The sequence below is a fragment of the Chiloscyllium plagiosum genome, chromosome 14 (assembly GCF_004010195.1).
Source record: "Chiloscyllium plagiosum isolate BGI_BamShark_2017 chromosome 14, ASM401019v2, whole genome shotgun sequence".
NCBI lineage: Eukaryota > Metazoa > Chordata > Chondrichthyes > Orectolobiformes > Hemiscylliidae > Chiloscyllium > Chiloscyllium plagiosum.
The window spans coordinates 30,616,904-30,638,227 of NC_057723.1; the positions used below are offsets into that span (position 1 = coordinate 30,616,904).

General features: G+C 38.3%; 1 protein-coding gene across 5 annotated transcripts in view; it reads left to right on the forward strand.

Moving 5' to 3' along the window:
- Window positions 1–20,932, forward strand: part of LOC122556594 (UPF0461 protein C5orf24 homolog) — a 35,508-nt gene extending 14,576 nt beyond the window's left edge. For 2 of the 5 annotated variants that reach the window (XM_043703466.1, XM_043703464.1), the window contains exon 3: window positions 12,564–15,411. In XM_043703466.1, coding sequence (XP_043559401.1) covers window positions 12,564–13,132 — 569 coding nt within the window. In that variant the 3' untranslated portion in view covers window positions 13,133–15,411. Of the gene's footprint in view, window positions 1–4,309; window positions 4,443–8,783; window positions 8,815–12,563; window positions 15,412–15,479 lie in introns of those variants that run through there. The other 3 variants (XM_043703469.1, XM_043703468.1, XM_043703465.1) reach the window with 3 other exon arrangements.
- The last annotated feature ends 392 nt before the right edge of the window (window positions 20,933–21,324 follow it).

A 21,324-nucleotide genomic window follows, 5' to 3' on the forward strand; every position in this document is an offset into this window, starting at 1 on the left:
GCTCAAATCCTCCAACCCTGGCAACATCCTTGTAAATATTTTCTGAACCCTTTCAAGTTTCACAACATCTTTCCGATAGGAAGGAGACCAGAATTGCACACAATATTCCAAAGTGGCCTGACCAATTTCCTGTACAGCTGCAACATGACCTCCCAACTCCTGTACTCAATGCTCTGACCAATGAAGGAAGGCATACCAAACACCTTCTTCACTATCCTATCCACCTGTGACTCCACACTCCAGGAACTGTGAACCTGCATTCCAAGATCTCTTTGTTCAGCAACTCTCCAGGACCTTAACATTGTGTGATTCCTGCTCTCTTTTGCTTTTCCAAAATGCAGCACCTCGCATTTATCTAAATTAAATTCCATCTGCCACCTCCCAGCCCATTGGCCCATCTGATCAAGATCCCACTGTAATCTGAGGCAACCTTCTTTGCTGTTCACTACATCTCCAATTTTGGTGTCATCTGCAAACCTACTAACTATACCTCCTATGTTCATATACAAATCATTTATATAAATGATGAAAAGTAGTGGACCCAGCACTGATCCTTGTGGCACGCCACTCGTCACAGGCCTCCAGTCTGAAAAGCAACCTTCCACCACTACCGTCTGTCTTCTACCTTTGCGCCAGTTGTGTATCCAAATGGCTAGTTCTCCCTGTATTCCATGAGATCTAACCTTGCCCACTACTGACGTCAGGCTCACCGATCTATAGTTTCCCTGGCTTTTCCTTAACACCTTTCTTAAATAGTGGAACCACTTTAGTCAACCTCCAATCTTCCAGCAGCTCAACTGTGAGTATTGATGATACAAATTTCTCAGCAAGGGGCCCAACAATCACTTCGCAAGCTTCCCACCGAGTTCTGGAGTACACCTGATCAGGTCCTGGGGATTTATCCACTTTCAGAACATCCAGCACCACCACCTGCAGTAATATGGACATTTTTCAAGATGTCACCATCTATTTTCCCAAGTTCCATACCTTCCGTGTCCTTCTCCATCGTAAACACTGATGCAAAATAATCGTTTAGTATCTTCTGTGGCTGCCTTGCTGATTTTTGAGGGTCCCTATTCTCTCCCTAGTTACCCTTTTGTCCTTAATGTATTTATAAAATCCCTGTGGATTGTCCTTAACCCTATTTGCCAAAGCTATCACATGCCCCCTTTTTGCCCTCCTGATTTGCATCTTAAGTATACTCCTACTGCTTTTATACTCTTATAAGGATTCACTTGATCTCTGCTGTCTCTACCTGACACATGCTTCCTTCTTTTCCTTAACCAAATCCTCGTCATCCAGCATTCCCTACAGCTACTAGCCTTTCTTTTCACCCTAACAGGAATTCACCCCAATCAGCTTTTGAAATTAGCTTTCCTCCAAAATAGGACTTCAGCTTATAGATCCAGTCTGTCCTTTTCCATCAATATTTTAAAACTAATAGAATTATGGTTGCTGGCCCAAAGTGCTTCCCCTGTGACACCTCAGTCACTTGCCCTGCCTTATTTCCCAAGTCCTTAAAATTTTCACAAAACTTTACCTTTGTGATTTCTACCAGTGTGGAGCTATTACTAATTCAACTTCTCTCTGTTCATCAGTCATTTGGGAGTTACTGAAACTTTGCAGTTGTAGAGAATTGAATACATTTAATTCTGACTTGCCAGGCAAGGCAATCATGGGGGTTTATGCAAATTTGGGCTTCTCTATGGTGCAAGGTGCCAATACAAGCATTCACATTGCAGAGTTGACATGTAGCACCCATGAAGCAATGTAACCAAAAGGGACTGCATCCCCTCAAATTCCAGCTAGTGTATCACTGCCCTTGACTTGTTATGAAGGTCAATGCCTAGTTTCCTGCAGCAATCGTTATGCCTTCATGCTAATGCAGTCCACCATCCCATCTTCTTAAGCCACCATAGCAAACTAGAAGGTACTTTATTGGGTGACACCACCCATCTGTTACCCATGTGGCTCCAAATCTAGTGAGCCATATAAATACAAGTTGGCACTAAAGTTATTTTGCCAATTGAAATATAGTAGAACAGACTGCTTAATCATTACTTCTGCTGCCTGGTCAACTGTGGAGAAGCTCTACTGTACTCAACAGAATTTGTGCCATTATTGTCACAGCCATTTCTTCCAGCTTTGCAGCAATCAGCTGAGGAGGTAATCAGGACAGTCCCTGACTTTCATGTTGTCTATGGTTGACCATTTCAACTACTCAGATTACTGGTACAGTAATGAGCCGAGCTTGTATGACAGGAGACTCAACTTGCATTGTAGTGAACTGAACATTAAAGCTTAGAATGAAAGTGTACAGCACTGAAAGAGATTACTACTTCTAATGCATCTGTGCCAGCTCAAAAGCAAGTCACCCTGCCTAATCACACTTACCACCACTTGGTCCAATATCCTGCAGGTTATGGTATTTGAGGTTCATAACCAGACACACTCTTTAAGTGAATTGAGGCTTTTGCCTTCATTACTCTTTCAGGCAATGAGTCCAGATTAATGTCAACCTCTGGGTGAAAAAAAATTTCCTCAACTCCATCTAATCTTTGTACTTAAATCTAAATCTCCTAGTCACTGACCACTCTGCTGAGGTAAATAGCCCTTTCCCATTCACTATATCAAGGTTCTCACAATTTTGGGCATCTCCTCAAATCTCTCCTGTGTCTTCTCGATTTCACGGGAAACAACTCCAACCTGTCCATTTCTTTCCATTAGCTGCATTTTTCAGTTTTGGCAATATCTTCTCTTCAGTAATTACATCCTTTCTGATTTAATGTGACCAAAACTGCAGAAGTTAGTGCAAGTTGTGTCCTAACTAATGATTTGTGCAGTTCTGGCATAACTTTCTTGCTCTTTATTCTATATGCTAATAAAATAAAGAATTCCACATGACTTTTTAGTACATTACTAGCCTGTCCTGCAAACTTCAGGGACCTCCTGGATATTCAGTCCCAAGGTCCCTCACTTTCTCAGTACCTCTCAGTATCCTTCTATTAATTGTGTATTTTTGTTATGCTTTGTTGGACTTCCTAAACTGCATCACATCTCAATTTTGAGTAAACTTGATCTTGCCTTATTGACATAAGGATGCTAATCTCATTAATACTTACCCTATCCCTGTCTTTGTCACACCTGATTCTTCATACTACTCATCTTAGTTAAACCTGCATTGTTCCCTCTTGTGAAGTCAGATACATAGTATTTTTAAGAAACCACATAGTATTTGTTTGGAAACATACCAATACCTCATCTTGCCTGTTTCAGGGTAGAATGTGGCATAGTAACTAAGTTGCTGGACTATTAATCTAGAGGCCCAGGCTGATACTTTGGGGAAGTGGGTTCGAAATCATCATGGCAACTGATAGAATTTAAATTCTATGAATAAATCTAGAACATAAAGCAAACTTCAATAATGTTGGCCATGAGAATTATCATCAATTGTCAGAAAAATTACTAGTCCTTTAGAGAAGTAAATCTGCCTTCCTTACCTGGTCTGGCCTACATGTGACTCCAGACCTGCAGTTATGTAGTTGTTTTGACTCTTAACTGCCCTTGCAACAGATGCTAGCTTTGCCAAGGATGTCCATATCCCATGAAAGAAAAAAGAAACCTGTTTCACTTTTACATGGATTACTTTTATGGGTCTACCGTTTACTTAGTTATCCTCTTAGTCTGATTTACCTTGACTTTGATTGCCAATATTCTATCATTCCCTCCCTTTGCTTTCCTAATTTCCTTTAATTTTATCCCTCCATGTTCTATACTCTTAGCTTTCAACAATATTGAGTTCTTGCTGGTGGACAAGTGCTTTCCTGTTTTGCCCTAACTTGATCTGTAAGCGGTTTGACAATCCGGGCTCTAGATTTGGTGGTTTCATCCATTTTTCTTTATGGGAATATGTTGACTCTGAAACCCTTTAATCTCTCTTCTGAATGCTTCCCCATGCTCTGTCACTGATTTACCTTCAGTGTCCAGGCGATTTAATCTAAATCACTCGTCGGCTTAGTAAGATTGCGTTTTCCCAGTTTAGAATTCTAACTGATGTTCTACCTTTTCCATAGTTATGTTAAAACTAATTAAATTTTGATACAGGTTGTTCCTTCACATATCTAGCTTCATTTCCTGAAACACTGCACCCTCTCAATTTGTCAGGCTTGCTGCATATGGAACAAAACATTGTCCTGAGTGCAGTTCTGCTCCATCAATTCTTTTCATATTAAATCTATCCCAGTTAACAGTGGGATAATAAAAATCCTTTATTAATATCTATCTTCTGACTGTTTTTTTAAATTCCCAGATTTGAAATATAGATCTCCTCCTAATACGAACCACACAACAGCACAACATATAAAGGAACACGTGATGAAAGCTTATCATTTTAAAGTGTGGTGACAGTCATAGGGATTATAGACTGGGCAAAGGCAGCCAAGGTGAGAAATGCCTAATATGTTTTCAAAACTGTTTTTTACACCAACACTTTCTGGATCCAACCAGATAGTATGCTATACTACACTTGATATTGCGTAGGACGAATTAATAGTAATATAGTGAAAGTGCCCCTCGGTACCAGTAATCAGAATGGATTGATTGAATTTTAAATTCATTTGGGGGAGGGAAGGGGTTTTGAACTAAACGAAAGGTTTCTTTTTGTTCATTCATGGGGTGGGGGTGTCACTGGCTAGGCCAGCATCTGTTCCCCATCCATAGGGCAGTAAAGAGTCAACCACATTGCTGTAATCCAGACCAGGTAAGAATGGCAGTCTCCTTCTCTAAAGGATACTATTGAACTAGATGGGTGTTTTCTGACAGTCTGAAATGAATCCATGGTCATCATTAGACTCTTGAATTCAAATTTTAAAAATCTGGAATTAAGTTGCATCTGCCTGAACACAGGTTCCCAGAACATGACCTGGGTCTTTGGATTAACGATCCAGCGATAATACCACTAGGCCGTCATCGCCCCTAAATCAGGAGGGCATGAAAATAAAGCTAACTACAATCAGCGAATCAATTAGTCTAAGGTGCATGTCATTAGAGATGCCATGGTAGACATTTTAAGGGCTTTTTCGGAAAACACAGAACTGACATCATCCATGGAGAAAGAAATGTTCCAAGGTGGGGCCCTGCCATCTGTGGTTAATATTTTGGGGAAAATAAGTATCGAGTCTAAAGAGAAATCATTTATTTGTACGAAGATGGGTGGTTGCTCAGGGTATTGGACAGAATATAAAAGAGCAGCAAAAAATAGTCACAGGTGAAGTGACAGAAGACTGGACGTTGGCTAATATGATGCTTATGTTTAAAGCTGGTAAGGAAACGTCAGGGAACTATAAACCCGGGACACTGACATTGGTGGTGGGAAAATTGTTGGAGGGAATCTTTTAGGGACAGGATTTACATGTACTTGGAAAGGCAAGGACTGAATATAGATAGTCAACAGAAATGTGAAGGTGTTTAGGGAAATAGGATTTGTCCCACTAAGGCAAGGAAGGGATGGAAGAGTGAAGGAACCTTGGATGACAAGAGATGTAAAACATCTCGTCAAGAGGAAGAAGGAAGCTTACTTAAGGTTGAGGAAGCAAGGATCAGACTCTAGAGGGTTACAAAGTAGCCAGGAAGGAACTGAAGAATGGAATTAGGAGAGCTGGAAGGGGGAATGAAAATGTCTTGGCAGGTAGGATTAAGGAAAACCCCAAGGTATTCTACACTTATATGAGGAACAAGAGGATGTCCAGAGTGAGGATAAAGGAAATCAGGGATAGTGGAGAAAACGTTCCTGGAGTTGGAGGAGGTAGGGGAGGTCCTTAATAAATACTTTGCTTCAGTATTCACCAGTGAGAGTGATCTTGTTTGTGAGAACAGCGTGAAACAGGCTGATATGCACAAACAGGTTGATGTTAAGAAGGAGGATATGCTAGAAACATTGAAAAAAAATGAGATTAGTTAAGTCCCCTGGGCCAGATGTGATATACCCAAGGTTACTATGTGAAGCGAGGGAAAAGATTTCTGCGCTTTTCGCGATGATCTTTGCGTCCTTACTCTCCACTGCCGTAGAACCAGATGATTGGAGGGTGGAAAATGTTATTCCCTTGTTTGAGAAAGGGAATGGGGATAACCCTGGGAATTAGAGACCAGTCAGTCTTCCATCAGTGTTGGGCAAATTATTGGAGAGGATTCTGAGAGACAGAATTTATGATTATTTGGAAAAGCATCGTTTGATTAGAGATAGTCAGAATGGGTTTGTGAGGGGCAGGTCATGCCTCACAAGCATTATTGAATTCTTTTGAGGATGTGACAAAACATATTGTAGAAGGTAGAGCAGTGGATGTTGTGTATATGGATTTAAACAAGGTGCTTAATAAGGTTCCCCATGGTAGGCTCATTCAGAAAGTAAGGAGGCATGGGATAAGTGCAATTTGGCTGTCTGGATGTAGAATTGACTGGCCCATAGAAGACAGAGTGATAGTTGATGGAAAATATTCAGCCTGGAGCTGAGTGGCCAGTGGTGTTCCACAGGGATCTGTTCTGGGAGCTCTGTTAATTATGAGTTTTATGAATGATTTGGATGAGGAAGTGGAAGGGTGGGTGAGTAAGTTTGCCGATGACACGAAAGTTGGTGGAGTTGTGGATAATATGGAGGGCTGTTGATGTCCCATTGCAATCTACAGGATGCAGAGCTGGGCTAAGAAGTGGCAAATGGAGTTCAGCTTGGAAAAGCGTTAAGTGGTTCATTTTTGGAAGGTCAAATTTGAATGCAGATTACAGGGTTAAAGGTAAGATTCTTGGCAGTGGAGAAACAGAGGGATCTTGGGGTCCATGCCCATAGCTCTCCCAAAATTGCCACCCAAATTGATAGGTTTGTCAAGGAGGCATATAGTGTGTTGGCTTTCATTAGCAGGGGAATTGAGTTTAAGAAGTTATGCTGCAGCTCTATAAAGCCCGGTTTAGGCCACACTCTGAATACTGTGTTCAGTTCTGGTCACTTCATTATAGGAAGGATGTGGAAGCTTTAGAGAGGGAGCAGAGGAGATTTACCAGGGTGCTGCCTGGACTGGCAGGCATGTCTAATGGAGAAAGGTTGAGGGAGCTAGGGCTTTCCTCGTTGGAACAAAGAACAATAAGAGGTGACTTAATAGAGGTGTACAAGAGAGACATAGAGTGGGTAGCCAGAGACTTTTTCCTCAGGGCAGAAATGGGGCCTAGTTTTAAGGTGATTGGAGGAAGCTCTAGGGGAGATGTCAGAGGTAGGGTCTTTACTTAGAGTGGTGGGTGATTTGAATGCACTGCCAGCAGTGGTAGTAGAGTCAGATACATTAGGGACATTTTATGCAACCCTTGGAAAGGCACATGGATGATAGTAAAGTGAAGGGCAAGTAGGTTAGTGTGATTTTAGAGTAGGATAAAGGGTCGACACAACGTCAAAGGCAGCAAGGTCTGTACTGTTCTATGTCCTTTGTTCAATATGGCTTTGCGTGTGATAAATCGTGCCTTGTTAACTTGAGTTTTTTTGAAGAAGTAACAAAGAGGATTGATGAGGGCAGAATAGTGCATGTGATCTATCTGGACTTTACTAAGGCATTTGATAAGGTTCCTCATGATAGACTGGTTAGCGAGGTTAGATCACATGGAGAACTAGCCATTTGAATACAGAACTGGCTCAAAGGTAGAAGATAGAGGGTGGTGGTGGTGTGTTGCTTTTTAGACTGGAGGCCTGTGACCAATGGTGTGTCACAAGGATCGGTGCTGGGTCCCTGTTTTTTGTCATTTATATAAAATGATTCAGATGTGAACATAGGAGGTATGGTTAGTAAGTTTGCAAATGAGACCAAAATTGGAGGTGTAGTAGACTGTAAAGAAGGTTACCTCAGACTACAATGGGACCTTGATCAGATGGGTCAATGGACCAAGAAGTGGCAGATGGAATTTAATTTCGATAAATGTGATGTGCTGCATTTGGAAAGGCAAATCAGGGCAGGATTTATCCACTTAATGGTAAGTCTTATACATGGTAAGATCCAAGGGAGTGTTGCTGAACAAAGAGACACCGGAGTGCAGGTTCATAGTTCCTTGAAAGTGGAGTCGCAGGTAGACCAGGATAGTGAAGGTGGTGTTTGATAAGCTTGTCTTTATAGGTCAGTGCATTGAGTTTAGGATTTGGCAGGTCATGTTGCGCCTGTACAGGACATTGATCAAGCCACTTTTGAAGTACTGCATTCAGTTCAGGTCTCCCTCCTATCAGAAGGATATTGTGAAACATGAAAAGGGTGAATTGCCAAGGTCTTTTCACTGGGATGGGGGAGTCCAGAAGTAGAGGGCATAGGTTTAAGGTGAGAAAGGAAGGATTTAAATGGGATCTTAGGAGCAACTTTTTCATACAGAGTGTGCTGCGTGTATGGAATGAGCTGCCGGGGAAGTGATGGAGGCTGATACAATTACAATATTTAAAAGGCATCTGAATGAGTATATGAATAGGAAAGATTTTAGAAGGATACGGGCCAAATACTGGCAAATGGGATTGGATTAGTTTAGGATAATTGGTTAGCATGGATGAGTTGGACCGAATGGTCTGTTTCTATGCTGTACAGCTCTATGAGCCTAAGAGTAAAAGAACAATGAGGAGCTAAAAGATTGGAATACGAAGAAACCTAGCTAGAAATGTAAAAACAGATGTTCACAGTTTCTGTAGATATCCTATATATCCTTTATAATGAAAAGAATTAACAGTGTGAATGTTGGTCTTATAGAAAGTGAATCCAGGGAAGTAATGATGGAAAGTAAATAAAGAGATGGCAGATGAATCGAGTGAGTATTTTGCATTGGTCTTCACTATAGAATATATAAATAATGTCCTGGAAATAGCTATAAATTAGGAAATGGTAGGGAAGGGCTAACTCCAAGTTATGATAATCAGGGAAGTGGAACTGAGCAAATTGTTGGATTTGCACACTGACTAGTCCCTGGGCCCAGATGGACTTCATTCAAGGGTCTAAAAAGAAGTGGTTAATGCATAGTTAATACATTGATTTTAATTTTACAAAATTTCTTAGATTTGGGGGAGGTTTCATTAAGTTGGAAAATATTGATCATAACTCAATTTTAAATACAAGGGATGGCAACAGAACACAGGAAATCATAGGCCAGTTAGCTTAACATCTGTCATAGGGTACATGTTGGAAGCTATTATTCGATATTTTGTAGCCAGGCATATGATGGGTGTACTGTACTTAGATTTCCAAAAGACATTATACAGAGTGTTGCATCAAATGTTATGAAGGAAAATAAAATATCATGGTTTAGATAGTAACATTGGTATGGATACAAGATTGAGAGTTACTAGGAAAAAGAAGGCTTTAATGGGTAATTTTCTGGTGGACAAATTGTAATGTGGTGTGCAACTGGAAGTAGTTTTGGGGCTTTACCTTTTTACACTTTGAAGATATTATTGAATTTTTTTGTTGACACAAAATGGGTGGGGAAGTATGTTGTGAAGACCATGAGAGACCATGAATGGTTGGAGCCAAAACAGATCATTCAGCCCATTTGAATAGTAGTACAATCTCAATGATGTTATGACTGATTCGATAATCCTCCATTCCACTTTGCCTTTTCCCATTTAACCTTTGATTCACTTACTAAGTAAAATCTGTTCTCATCCTAAAATATGACTCTGCCTCAACAGCTCTCTGTGGTAAGGAATTTCATAGATTCACTATTTGTGAAAATGAAGCCCACAAATTGAAAACACCGCTCCCTACCTGCTCTATCAAGCTGTCTAAGAGTTTTATATATTTCAGTAGATTACCTCTCATTCTAATAAACTCCACTGAGAGAATTACTCAGTTTCTCCGCATTTAGAAAATCTCTCTATACTCAGTCAACCTTCGTGAACCTTCTCTGGACTGCCTCCAAAGTCAGTGTATCTTTCCTCAGAATTCTAGGTATGATTTGATTAGTAACTTATCTTGTTTTAGCAAGATTTCTCTATTTTCATATTTGAATCCTTATGAACAAAAGCCCATTTGTCTGCCTTCCCACTATTATGGACCAGACCCCTTCAAAACATTTCAGGAAGGTTACCTGGACCCTAACTTTGTCAGTTGTTTTAAGCAGGTGCAGAGTGGATATTCCAGGAGTGATGAGCTGGCCCAACCACTTTAGTTTTAAACAAAACAGAATTTCCTTGCAAGATTACTGATTGAAACACAAACAAAAGAGAACCGCATATAGAATAACAGCCTATCCAAAGTCTTAACAGATTATCCTAAATTAATTATGCTGTTCCAAATACCTTCAACAATCCCCATAAAGATCCCTTGGCAAAAAAAGGTACAATCAAATACAGGGTCTTGCAGGAGAGAGGGAGAGGGAGAGGGAGCTAGATGGTAGAAAGATTCAGCTTGGAATACTTTCTTCCATGAAGCTGTTTCTTTGACCAGCAGCCTCAAAACCGACTGCCTGCTTGCTCTGAACAGCCAGACTGCTACAACCAAACCAAAACAGAGAAAAGCTGAGCTGGGAAAACTAACTACTCCCCTTTCGTTGTACAAGTTTTTTTTAAACTTGAAAGCCTTTTGCCTGAGGCAGTATCTGTTAGTTATAATCAAATTGGACCTAAAACTCATAAAATCCAGACTTTCTGGAGTCTATGCATTTACAACTTCTCTGGGGGAAAAAAAGGACAATATAACCTTGCTAAAGAAGCAGCAGCATCCCATTACCTACTGAACTGGAATCCTAGCTTTTTGAGATGCATGCACAAGGAATTCCCAAACCTCTTTGTGATGCAAATTTCTGCTGTCTTTCTCCCATTAAATAACATTCACTTCATCTGTTCCTCCTGCCAAAGTGCGCAACATCACATTTTTCCACATATATTCCATATGCCAAGTGTTTGTCTAGTCACTTGACTATTCCTCTGTCATCCTCACCATTTGCCTTCCCACCTATTTTTGTGTCATCTGCAAACTTGGCAATAGTGCATTTACTTTCCTCATCCAAGTCATCAATATATATCGTAAATAATTGTCACAGGGATTAGTGCTAGGGCACAATCTGTTAGTTACAGTTTACCATCCTAAAATGACTGCTTATCCCAGCTCTTTGTTTTCTATTAGTTAGCCAGTCCTCTAAGTAAGCTAAGATGCTATCTCAAACACCACACAGGCTCTTATTAAATAGCCTTACATGCAGTACCTTATCAAATGCCTTTTAAACTCCAAGTATATTGCATGTAGTTCATCTATTCCTTTATTTACTGTTTTACGTATTCTGCATGCTCATTTCCTTACAGAATTTTGTTAAATTTGGAAAGCATGGTTTCATCTTCCTGAAGCTATGCTACCTTTGCTTGATTTTGATCCATTTGTAAATACAGTGCACTTACAGCCTTGATGATAAACCTTTTCCCACTGGTAGGTATTAAGCTAACTGGCCTCCAATTATCTTGGTTTTTTTTTGTCTTCCTTTTTTTGAATGACATAACAATGTTTCAAAATGGTATAGATTGGTTAAGTGAGTGGGCAGAGATCTGACAAGTGATGTACTTCCTGGGAAAAAGTTAAATTATCCATTTTGGCAGGCAGAATGAAAAGTATTTTATCTAAATGAAGACAGATTACAGAGCTGTGAAATTTTGCTCTCTTTATTCTTGTAAGAGATGTAGACATTACTTGTAAGGCCAGCATTTGTCATTGATTCCTAATTACCATTGCTGAGTGCGACCTAGGCCATTTCAGACAGCAGTTCAGAGTCTGCCACATTGTTGTGAGTCTCGTATCTCATGTAGGCTAGACCATTTATGAATGGAAGATGTCCCTCCCTAAAGGACATCGATGACAATTGATACCAGTTACATGGTTGCCGCTGACTAGCTTTTTAAGTTTAGATTTTCCTTTCAGGTAAATTTCACAATCCGTCATGGTGGCATTCAATCCATGTTCCCATTAACCTGGGGTTCTGGATTACTAGTCCAGTGACATTAGCCTTATAAGTTCAAGTGATGTAAAGGGAACTGGTTGTCAATGTGCAGATATGGCAAGTAATTAAGCAAGCTAATAGAATATTATCATTTGTTGAAGGGGAATTGAATACAAAGTTAGAAAAGTTAAGCTTCACAAATGAGGCATTGGGATCATATCTGAAGTGATATACCAGGTTGTTTCCATGCCCTGTTGACTATCACAGCCATAATACCCATCCAAATTATAGTTATTGAAAGATTAAAGAGAGTTGAGCACTTGAAATTTTGAAGTAGTTAATGAGATAATCCTAGAGAGAAGATAGTAAATTAATTTGAAAAGATACATGTGAATATTCTCTGGATAGGGCAGATCGACAGAGACTTAATTTGACTATAAACAGTTTTGAATTTGGATTTGATATTCCTCGCATGGAGTTTGAATGAATTACACAAATTTTATTTATTTATTTGAAAATGATGTGTATTCAGCAATCCAGTCTGATGGTAATTTTCATTTATGTAGTAATTTGTTAGATATTTTAGTGAAGTAATCATAGACTATTTTAAAATGTGTCCCTAATTTAATTCTTAGAAATTATGCATCCAGTTGGCTGCAGTAACACTGGCTGCTGTGAGCCGGAGAAGGAGGTGACATTCACTGCTGATGACGTGAGCAGCAATGACCACTTTGACTTGTGTTCTTCCCAACCGGACAAACTTTATGGAAACAGCTATAAGCCGATGAGCTGCGTAAAACAAGAATCGCTGGAGGAGCCAAATTCACAAATGGGTGTTGGAAGAAATGCAGAAGCTCAGAATGACCTGAAAAGAAGGAAAAACATTTTTCGAGCAGGGAAACGAGGACGGCCATCAGGGACGACGAAAGCTGCTGGGTACAGAACCAGTACAGGCCGACCTTTGGGAACAACAAAGGCAGCGGGTTTCAAGACCAGCCCAGGCAGACCTTTAGGAACTACCAAGGCAGCGGGATACCGGGTCAGCCCAGGAAGGCCCCCAGGTACCATGAAAACACTCTCTCGTATTTCAGGTCTCGATTTCCCGCCATGTAGCAGTGCTGCCTTTAGCTATGCAATGGTACACAGCAAAACATTAAGTGGACCCACTGAAACCACAAATAGAAGCATGGAACTGAATCAGTAGAGATCAGTAAAACATCTGCCTTGTTTTTCTATAATCTGCTCCTTGATAAAGTAGGGTAACTTTTTATACAACATATTGATCTGCAAACCCATATAATTGGTTTCCCAGCACACTGTTAAACAGCGTGGAGGATATGTAATGTCCCGAGATAAACTCACCTGTGGACCATTGTATTTAACATTGTAACTAATGGGCATAATGTATATTTTATTTTATGGTGAAAATGTATGGTATTACTTACAGAGATAAAGTTATAGTATCTTTTTTGTTTGGAAGAACTATTATCCATTTGGGTCCAGTTTTGCACATGATTTCCTCTTCCTTCAGTACATGCTATCTTAGATTACTGAGGGTATTTGTCCCACAGTTCGATGCAGTTGAAAGTCTATATGGGTTTAACTGATCTTTTTTGATCTGTTGTATGTAGAACTGCCATGGTAACCCCACTAACTTTATTATTGTTTATTGAGTAATAATTATTTAACATTGATTAGAAAAAAATTATTACAGGGAATAGAGATTATTATTTGTGTGTGTGTGAGTGTGTGTAGACTTGATATGTTGTCTGTCATGCTGCATTGGAGCTGCTAGAGTATTTTGAGTGTATGTATACATTTGTTTTTACTCCTCTTTGGATTCTTATAGCTACCTTTTGTGATTATTGCCATGGGCAATATTGAGAAAGGGTTAGGTATTGGTTGTGCAAGATGACTTGACAGGCTGAAGTTCATCCTGAAAGTAGTGGTCAACTGGTACACAGACTTAACCAGGACACCTCATAGGTGCATTACTGAAACTGTGGGAATTATGCACAATGGTACTTCATGAAAAATAATTCAGGTTTTAATTACTATTCTTGCAGGATGATTATCAATATGTTAGAATTTGCGTGATGGTTGACCTTTACTGCAAATTAACCTCTACAGAAATCTTGTATGCTTTAATGAAAATAAATTTTCCCATGGTTATAAACCACTGTGAAATCCCTCACATTGCTGTTTAATCAAGTGTTTTGGGAATACTGATACATCCTATGTTTTTAATGCTTTTGCAGTGGCTGTTCTAAAGGACTATAATATAGCTATGGATCATATAGATGTTTAGGTTGGCACATCAGATTCTCACTTGTTAATAAACTTGTAGAATATTTAAAGTTTGTCAAAGGTGTGTTGGGTATGGGCAATTAATAGGTAAGGTAGTCACACTAAAGGAAGAATGATTATGTTTCATCGCAGGGAATTATATTACAATTGAAAGAAGAAACATTCTTGTTCAAATGAAATAACCCTGCAGTTCTCAGGATATTGATGCAGAGAATAATCTTAGGAAAGAACCCTACTTTTCAGCAGGCTTAATAGTGAGAAAGTGGTCTATATTCAGATTCAGTTACCTAAAAGACCTTGTGCCCAACTGAAGCAAAAGAAAGACCAAGTGTAGAGACTAATGCACAACAACGATATATAAAACTAGGAATTGTGTAACTACTGATCAACTCATTCAGTTTATAAATATTTTAAAATTTTATTTAGGAGTTTTTAAGTGCTTGTGAAAGTAGAAACTTGGAACACAATTGTTTTTATTCACTGGCCAAGACGCTTGCACCGGAAATCATCTTAAAAGATCATCTTACATGATTGTAGATGAGAAGGTAGCTTCCATTAACATTCTAGCACAGAGGTCTTTGTTTTGGGGCGGGGGGAGTATTCCCTAATCTGCTGTCCTGGCTTTACTTTTTACAATAAATAGTGATATTACATCACTGAGTTGGTCCAGTTCATTTGGCTGCCTGAGAATGACAAATTGCTAGCGGAGAACATTTGTTGGTCAATCCCCATGAAACTGTGAACTTGCTGTTTTCAAAATTGTGATGGTTGTTTAATCACTCAGTAGATTTGTACAGGAGCGTGTACAGTTTATTCTGTTCACCAGGAGATTGAACTATCTTTTCCAAATGTTGCCTTCACATGGGAAATAGATCATTTTCCATCTTTCTTTTTATGACTAAAGCAAATTTTGAATTTGACCATCTGTTCTTTAATCAAAAGTTTGTATTTTACATGTTTGGATCTATTTGAAAACTCTGTTAATGCTGCATCAATAAACCAAATCCATAAACTTAATCAAGTGCAAACAAAGCCTACACCAGAGGTAAACCACTGCTATTAATATACTCCTAACATTTTCAGTAGCATAGGTGGCACTGTAATCATGGTCATTGTGTTTTGTAAAATTAAAAATCTCACTTGCATGGCATTCTCTATAATAAATGAACTTAAAAATAAATGCAATGTGATGTGAAACTTTTCTTTGTAAAACTATACAATATCTCTCTATCTCTCTCTATTAGTGTTTAACAGGCAAAGGCAAGACCGAAGGAAAACTCAACAACCAGAGAGTTAAGCATTGTACTTTAACGCTTCTACATAATCACAATTGGACATGCAAAAGGTTTGATTGACAACTAGGGTTGATTGACAACTCCATGAATCGTTCCTAGAAAGGCAGGTTCTCACATTTATTAAACATATACTGCTGTAATGGTAACACTGATGTTTTCATCTAAAGTATTCCATGAATGCATCTTTAAAGTTTAATTACATTATTGTGACATCCCTTGCAGCTGCCTATTGTCACCAATCTGTGAATTGAAACATTTTCTACGGTCAAGAACATGCCTTGGACTGGTTTTATATATCCAACAACTCTGTTTCCAAATCAGAAATCTGTGTTTTCTGTATCATAATAAAACCAATTTTTCCAGAAGTATTTGCAGACATTTCCTAACTAGACTTGTAAGAGATCTGTATCTGAAGGTGATTTAATATTTATAACTTAAATTCTGAAAATATATAAGGAAGCTTAGAGCATTTATCCGAGTAACAAAAACTCTTGCTCAAGTTTTGTATTGGCAGATAGGTAATTTGTCGATAACATGGATACTGTATTTTCTGGACATTAATAGGTGTCTACCACCAGATGCTGCTACAGTGCCGAAGATCATTAACTATGAAGAAACTTTAGTTGTATTTCTCACAATTTGGATATATGTTGACGAACGGCATGCTTCAACTTTACTGTTACATGTAATGTATATACAACTGGCTCATCAGAACACTTGTATGTAAGGGACATATTTTGACCAGTATAGTTACATGAAAAACTGTTTCATATTTTGACAAATACTTGTTATAAAAGTTGGAAAGCATGATTATTATTATTTTTTTTGTTTTGAAAGCTCTTTTATTGGAGAATTCCTTGATAGTTTCATGGCTAAATGAATAAAATGTCTTTAAGGAGGCAAGTCCAAAATGTCATACTCTTTATGACATTAGTTCATTTTGACAGAGGTGGCAGCATGGGTGGGATATAGAGATGTGGTTGCATCTGGCTGTGACCTTCTGTACCTCTGCTTAACAAGCTGTTAATCTGGTTAGGCAGCCTTCAGATGGATTATTTTTTTAAATATTTATTGATCTAAAAATTAAAAATTTTAAATTAATTAATTAAATTCTAATTAAATCTGACCTCCAAGTTACTGGTCTGTAAGTAATCAGACACTTGTCCTCTACTCCAGTGTTTGAATATTTCTTGAATGGAATTTAAATATATATTCACAAGAAATGCAGTAACTTACAATTTTCTCATTTGAAATGGTATGTTTTTAAATTTTTCAAATTATACCCTTGTAATAAGCTAGACATCTACATTGTACTAGTTTATTTTTGAGAATCCTCTGATTTCACCTCCGTCTGCACCCCTTTCCAAAATTGAAAGAAAAATTGTAATCGTAACTTTCTCATACATTGTCACTTCAACTGCGTGTTGGTGAGTAAAAATTTATAGCTTTTAATAAAATAGTTGATAGTTGCCTGATATGTTCACAGACAATTTGAATTCAGTTTTGCATGTTTGCTTCTTTCTCACTTAGGATCCTGATGTTGACTGTTCTACAAAGGGAAAGTGCCAAGCTGAGGCCTTTAGCTATCCTTTTTTGAGGGGGAAAACACACCTTTTGAGAGAGAGCTAATACTGTTTGCTGTTGTGAACTAATAGCTGGCACGAAAAGCTTTATTAGCTGACCTCTCTGAGCAGATGTCCAGCATCTGTTTTCAGCCTGATCATACCAAACTACCATCGAAATTTCTATTTTCTTGTTGTCTTTTTCCTTTGGAACTTGAACTGTAATCATTTTCTTTGCTTTCAAAACTGCTCACTATTTTAATTTTTGACTGGACTCTACTAGATTTGAGTTAATCTATATTTATTTATTCTTTTTCTACCCAGTCACCATTTTCTTTTTGCATCTTCACTGAAATTGTTGGCGTGTAATCTCTGGCACACCCATTTTATTTTCTCTAACTGTTAAAATATTTAAGGTTTCTGTGAGGATCTGTAGCTTGCGTTGTTGTTGAAGTTGTTGGTTGTTCAGCTGAGCCGGTTGATTTTTCTGCAATCATTTCGTGCCCCTGCAAGGTGACCTCATCAGTGCTGTGTAGCCTCCAGATGAAGCACTATTGTCATGAACTGCACAAAGTTTATATGGTTCTGTCTGTCAAGGTGGGTGGTTCTATTTCCGGTTTTGTGCTGTAGTGGTCTGTAGGTGGGGTCCATTCCTTAATCAATAGTCTCCTTGCCAGTTTCGATGGTGCTTGCAAGCATCAGTGATACAAAAGGGGAGAGCAATTTTTTCAGTCATACTCTTTATAATAGCAAAGCCGACCATTGTGCAACAATTGTTATGGTGTGTAATACTTGTATTTTGTTGTTTTGAAAGAACGATTGGTATTTCTTTCTACCGTGAGTCTACATAGGTATAATTTGGAGCTTCTGAAACTTCTGTATTAACTTTGTAAACTCCTCTAAAAACATAAAAATTGCAAAGATCACAGAGTTCTTTTAATTGGGGATGTAATTGATTTTTAGCAGTTGCATAAAAAAAGAGGCATTTGCAAAGCTTGGGCAAATAACATAGAAATTTGTATTGGGTGTAAAATGTATGTTTACATTACTGCCAAAGATCAATTTCACTTCCTGTCTGAGGATATTTTTGCACCAATCACTTGGGATGTAAGGCCAATACATTTTTAAATTGCCAATGTACGAGTTTTAAAAAGTCTATTACCCAAAATCCCAGGTGCACACAAGAAGCAGAGTTGTCTTACAGACTAAATGTGCAATATCGATTTGGCATTTCAGATAGTGACTATTATAAGAAAAGTGATTAGGACATCCTGCCCTAACAAAGAAGCCTAACTTAGAGTTGCCTGTCTCGAGTGACATCTGGGAGCACTTGAGTTTCATCCTAGATAGTGTGACTTTGTGTCACATGTGCTGTCAGGCAGATGAAAAGTGACAACTGGTGTAAAAAGATGGCTTGAAAAAGTAAGACAAGCTCGTAATAGGTTGACCAAGATCCGATATTGATGATGTAGGTTTTGTTTCCTTATGTCGCAGTTTATGCAAGAACAATTCTCAAAAGGGTTAGTTAGACTGAGATGGAAGTGAGCTTAGTTACACCAAGTTTTCCTGAGTCATCTTATTAATATAGTTATGGTGCAGGTTCTGATATTGTAATATACATTACAATGCTGAGATTGGAGACTAAAGAGATTGGGACAAATAATTGCATTTTTTTAAAAAACACCTGAACTAATTTGTAGTCTTTGTCAAGACTGAAGAGGCAAAGGACTAAAGAGATGAGCAAAACCTAAGGATGCCCAAAGGGCTGGCTTGTCTGAGAAGGTAAGTACACAATACTCAATTTGATGAATATTTAAGTGTCAAGTGATGTTGTGTGAAGTACTTTGAGGTGGAATATTGGTGAATTGTGGGGCATAAAAGTTTGCTGATTAGAAAAAAATCTCCTGATTTTACTTGAATTCTTTGTTGGTTGGCTTAAATCTGATTTCCTTTGTTATTGATCCTCCTGCCAGTAAAAAAAAAAAGTTCCCTTCTCATTCACTCTATCAAAATTGTTCTTCGTTTTGAACACCCCAGTTACATCCCCGCATAACCTTCAGCCCATTTGTATTACTAAATATGCTATTCTATGCTATGTAGTAGTTTAAAATGTCCTTAAAGCACAGCTGGGCTGTCTATGAAGCAGCCACTGCCAAGATAGTTCCCATGGTCATTGCCAATAAATAAATCGAGAAATTATTGACAGTTTGGTTTCATTCAGTTAGGAACCCTGCAAATCTCATTTTTGCAGTACCATTGAAAGTGCATCAAACTGTCATTAGAGTGTATCTAAGAAAGGTTCAGATACCAAAGACACCTGTAGATCATCTTGATGCGTGTGTGTGTGTGTGCGCGCGCGTGCGTGTGTGTGTGTGTAAGTTAGTTCACCAAAAATCTGCTGTAGGGAACCAGCCAATTCCGTCACATGAAGACCCAGGTCAGAAAATCTTGATCTTGAGTAGATGTCATTCTCAGAGTGTCAGCTGACAAAGCTGGTTTTCCTTTTACCAAGAGGAATATCAACCCCAAACCTATTCCCTGTCAATGTTGGGCATGTCTCTGTCCATTTGCTAATTCAAATATATATGTGCATTAGCTGTGTTAGAACATCCATGGAGCCAGACCTTCCTCCTTGACTCTTACCTTTTTTTAATCAACCACTTCATTTCGAAGAATTCTCATTGGGGAAACAAGCTACTTGTGGTAATTGTCCAAACAAAATATTTGACAATTGCCATAAAATCATATCAACCCCACCAACTGGTGAAATAAAATGCTAAGGAATGTTTAACAGATTTGGCTTTTCATAATGCTATGTCCTTTCCATGACCTCCAGGATACTTACAGCTGCTTAGCAACCACAAACACTCATTTAAGATTATTCTTCTTTGTTTGATGTGCTGAACATCAGAAATTCCTAATTAGCCTACTTTTCTTGTCTCAGTTTTTTGTGTTACTTTCGATCTTCATGGTCCATACTGTTTGTTCTCTACACAGTCTTTGCTCTGGGACCTAATGAACATATTAGAATTTAGCCTTATTATAGTAAATAATTAACCATTTCATTTCCAGTTGTAAATGAGTAATAATAGTCCTGCTGGTCTCCCTTCACTAGTGGATTCAATTTTTTTTAAAATGAAGCTTCTTAACATGAATGACATTGAAACTTGTATGTGAGGAAACTGATGAAAGACATCGGGGATTATAATAGACCCTTTAGAATATATTCTTGCCTATTATGTTGCTTGGTTGTATTGGTGGCATTTAATTTCCTTCACATAATTTATTACTTTTTCAGTGTCAGTTTGCTCATTAGCTCGAACAATGCCGTATAATGGGGAGGATGCAGTTTGCATAAGTCATTTGAACCTTTTCAGACTTTTAGTGTATTTCATGAGCTGTTCAACCATGTTATGTAATAACCATAATTTAACTTTACACTTTGATTTCCTGACTTTTTTTTAGGCTGCAGAGTCTGTCATGACATTGCCTTTAAGAGATAACAGGAGAGTGATCAGATTGTATTTATGATAATTGTTCACCTATATTAAAGACTGAAAGGAATTAGCAATAGAGGCCTTTTTAAAAAAATAACACTAAAGGAATATGTATAGCGTATATATGGTGAATTGTATAAATCAAAACATTGTGATCATATGAAGAGCAGTATAATGTCTGCCTGTTTGATTGTCATCTAATGGAAAATACTGACATTTAGCATTCACCAAGCGTTATATAGTTATTTCTGAAACATGCAATGATGTCCTTGTTGCTTTATTCTGCTTAAAAATATCTTGTATTCACTGCTTTGTAAATATTTATAATAAATAAAACTTTTTAAAAATTTAAATGAAAGGCTTTTCTTCAAACATCCGTTCCCCACCTGTTGATTGGGATACTGTCCTAATGAATGATCTTCACTATGTACAGGTTTGTGCAGCAATAGCAAGACAATGGCACTCTGTGAAATATTCATTCGGAGAACTGATGCAGGCACAATGGGCCAAATGGCATCCTTCTACACTATAACTCTATAACTTGGAGATGCTGGTGTTGGACTGGGGTGGACAAAGTTAAAAACCAGCTGGTGAAGGAGTGGCGCTCCAAAAGCTAGTGCTTCCAAATAAACCTATTGGACTATAACCTGATGTTGTGTGATTTTTAACTATAATAAGCATACATTGATTTACCTTGGGCTAGATAGGCTAAGACTGATGATCTTGTATCCCTGC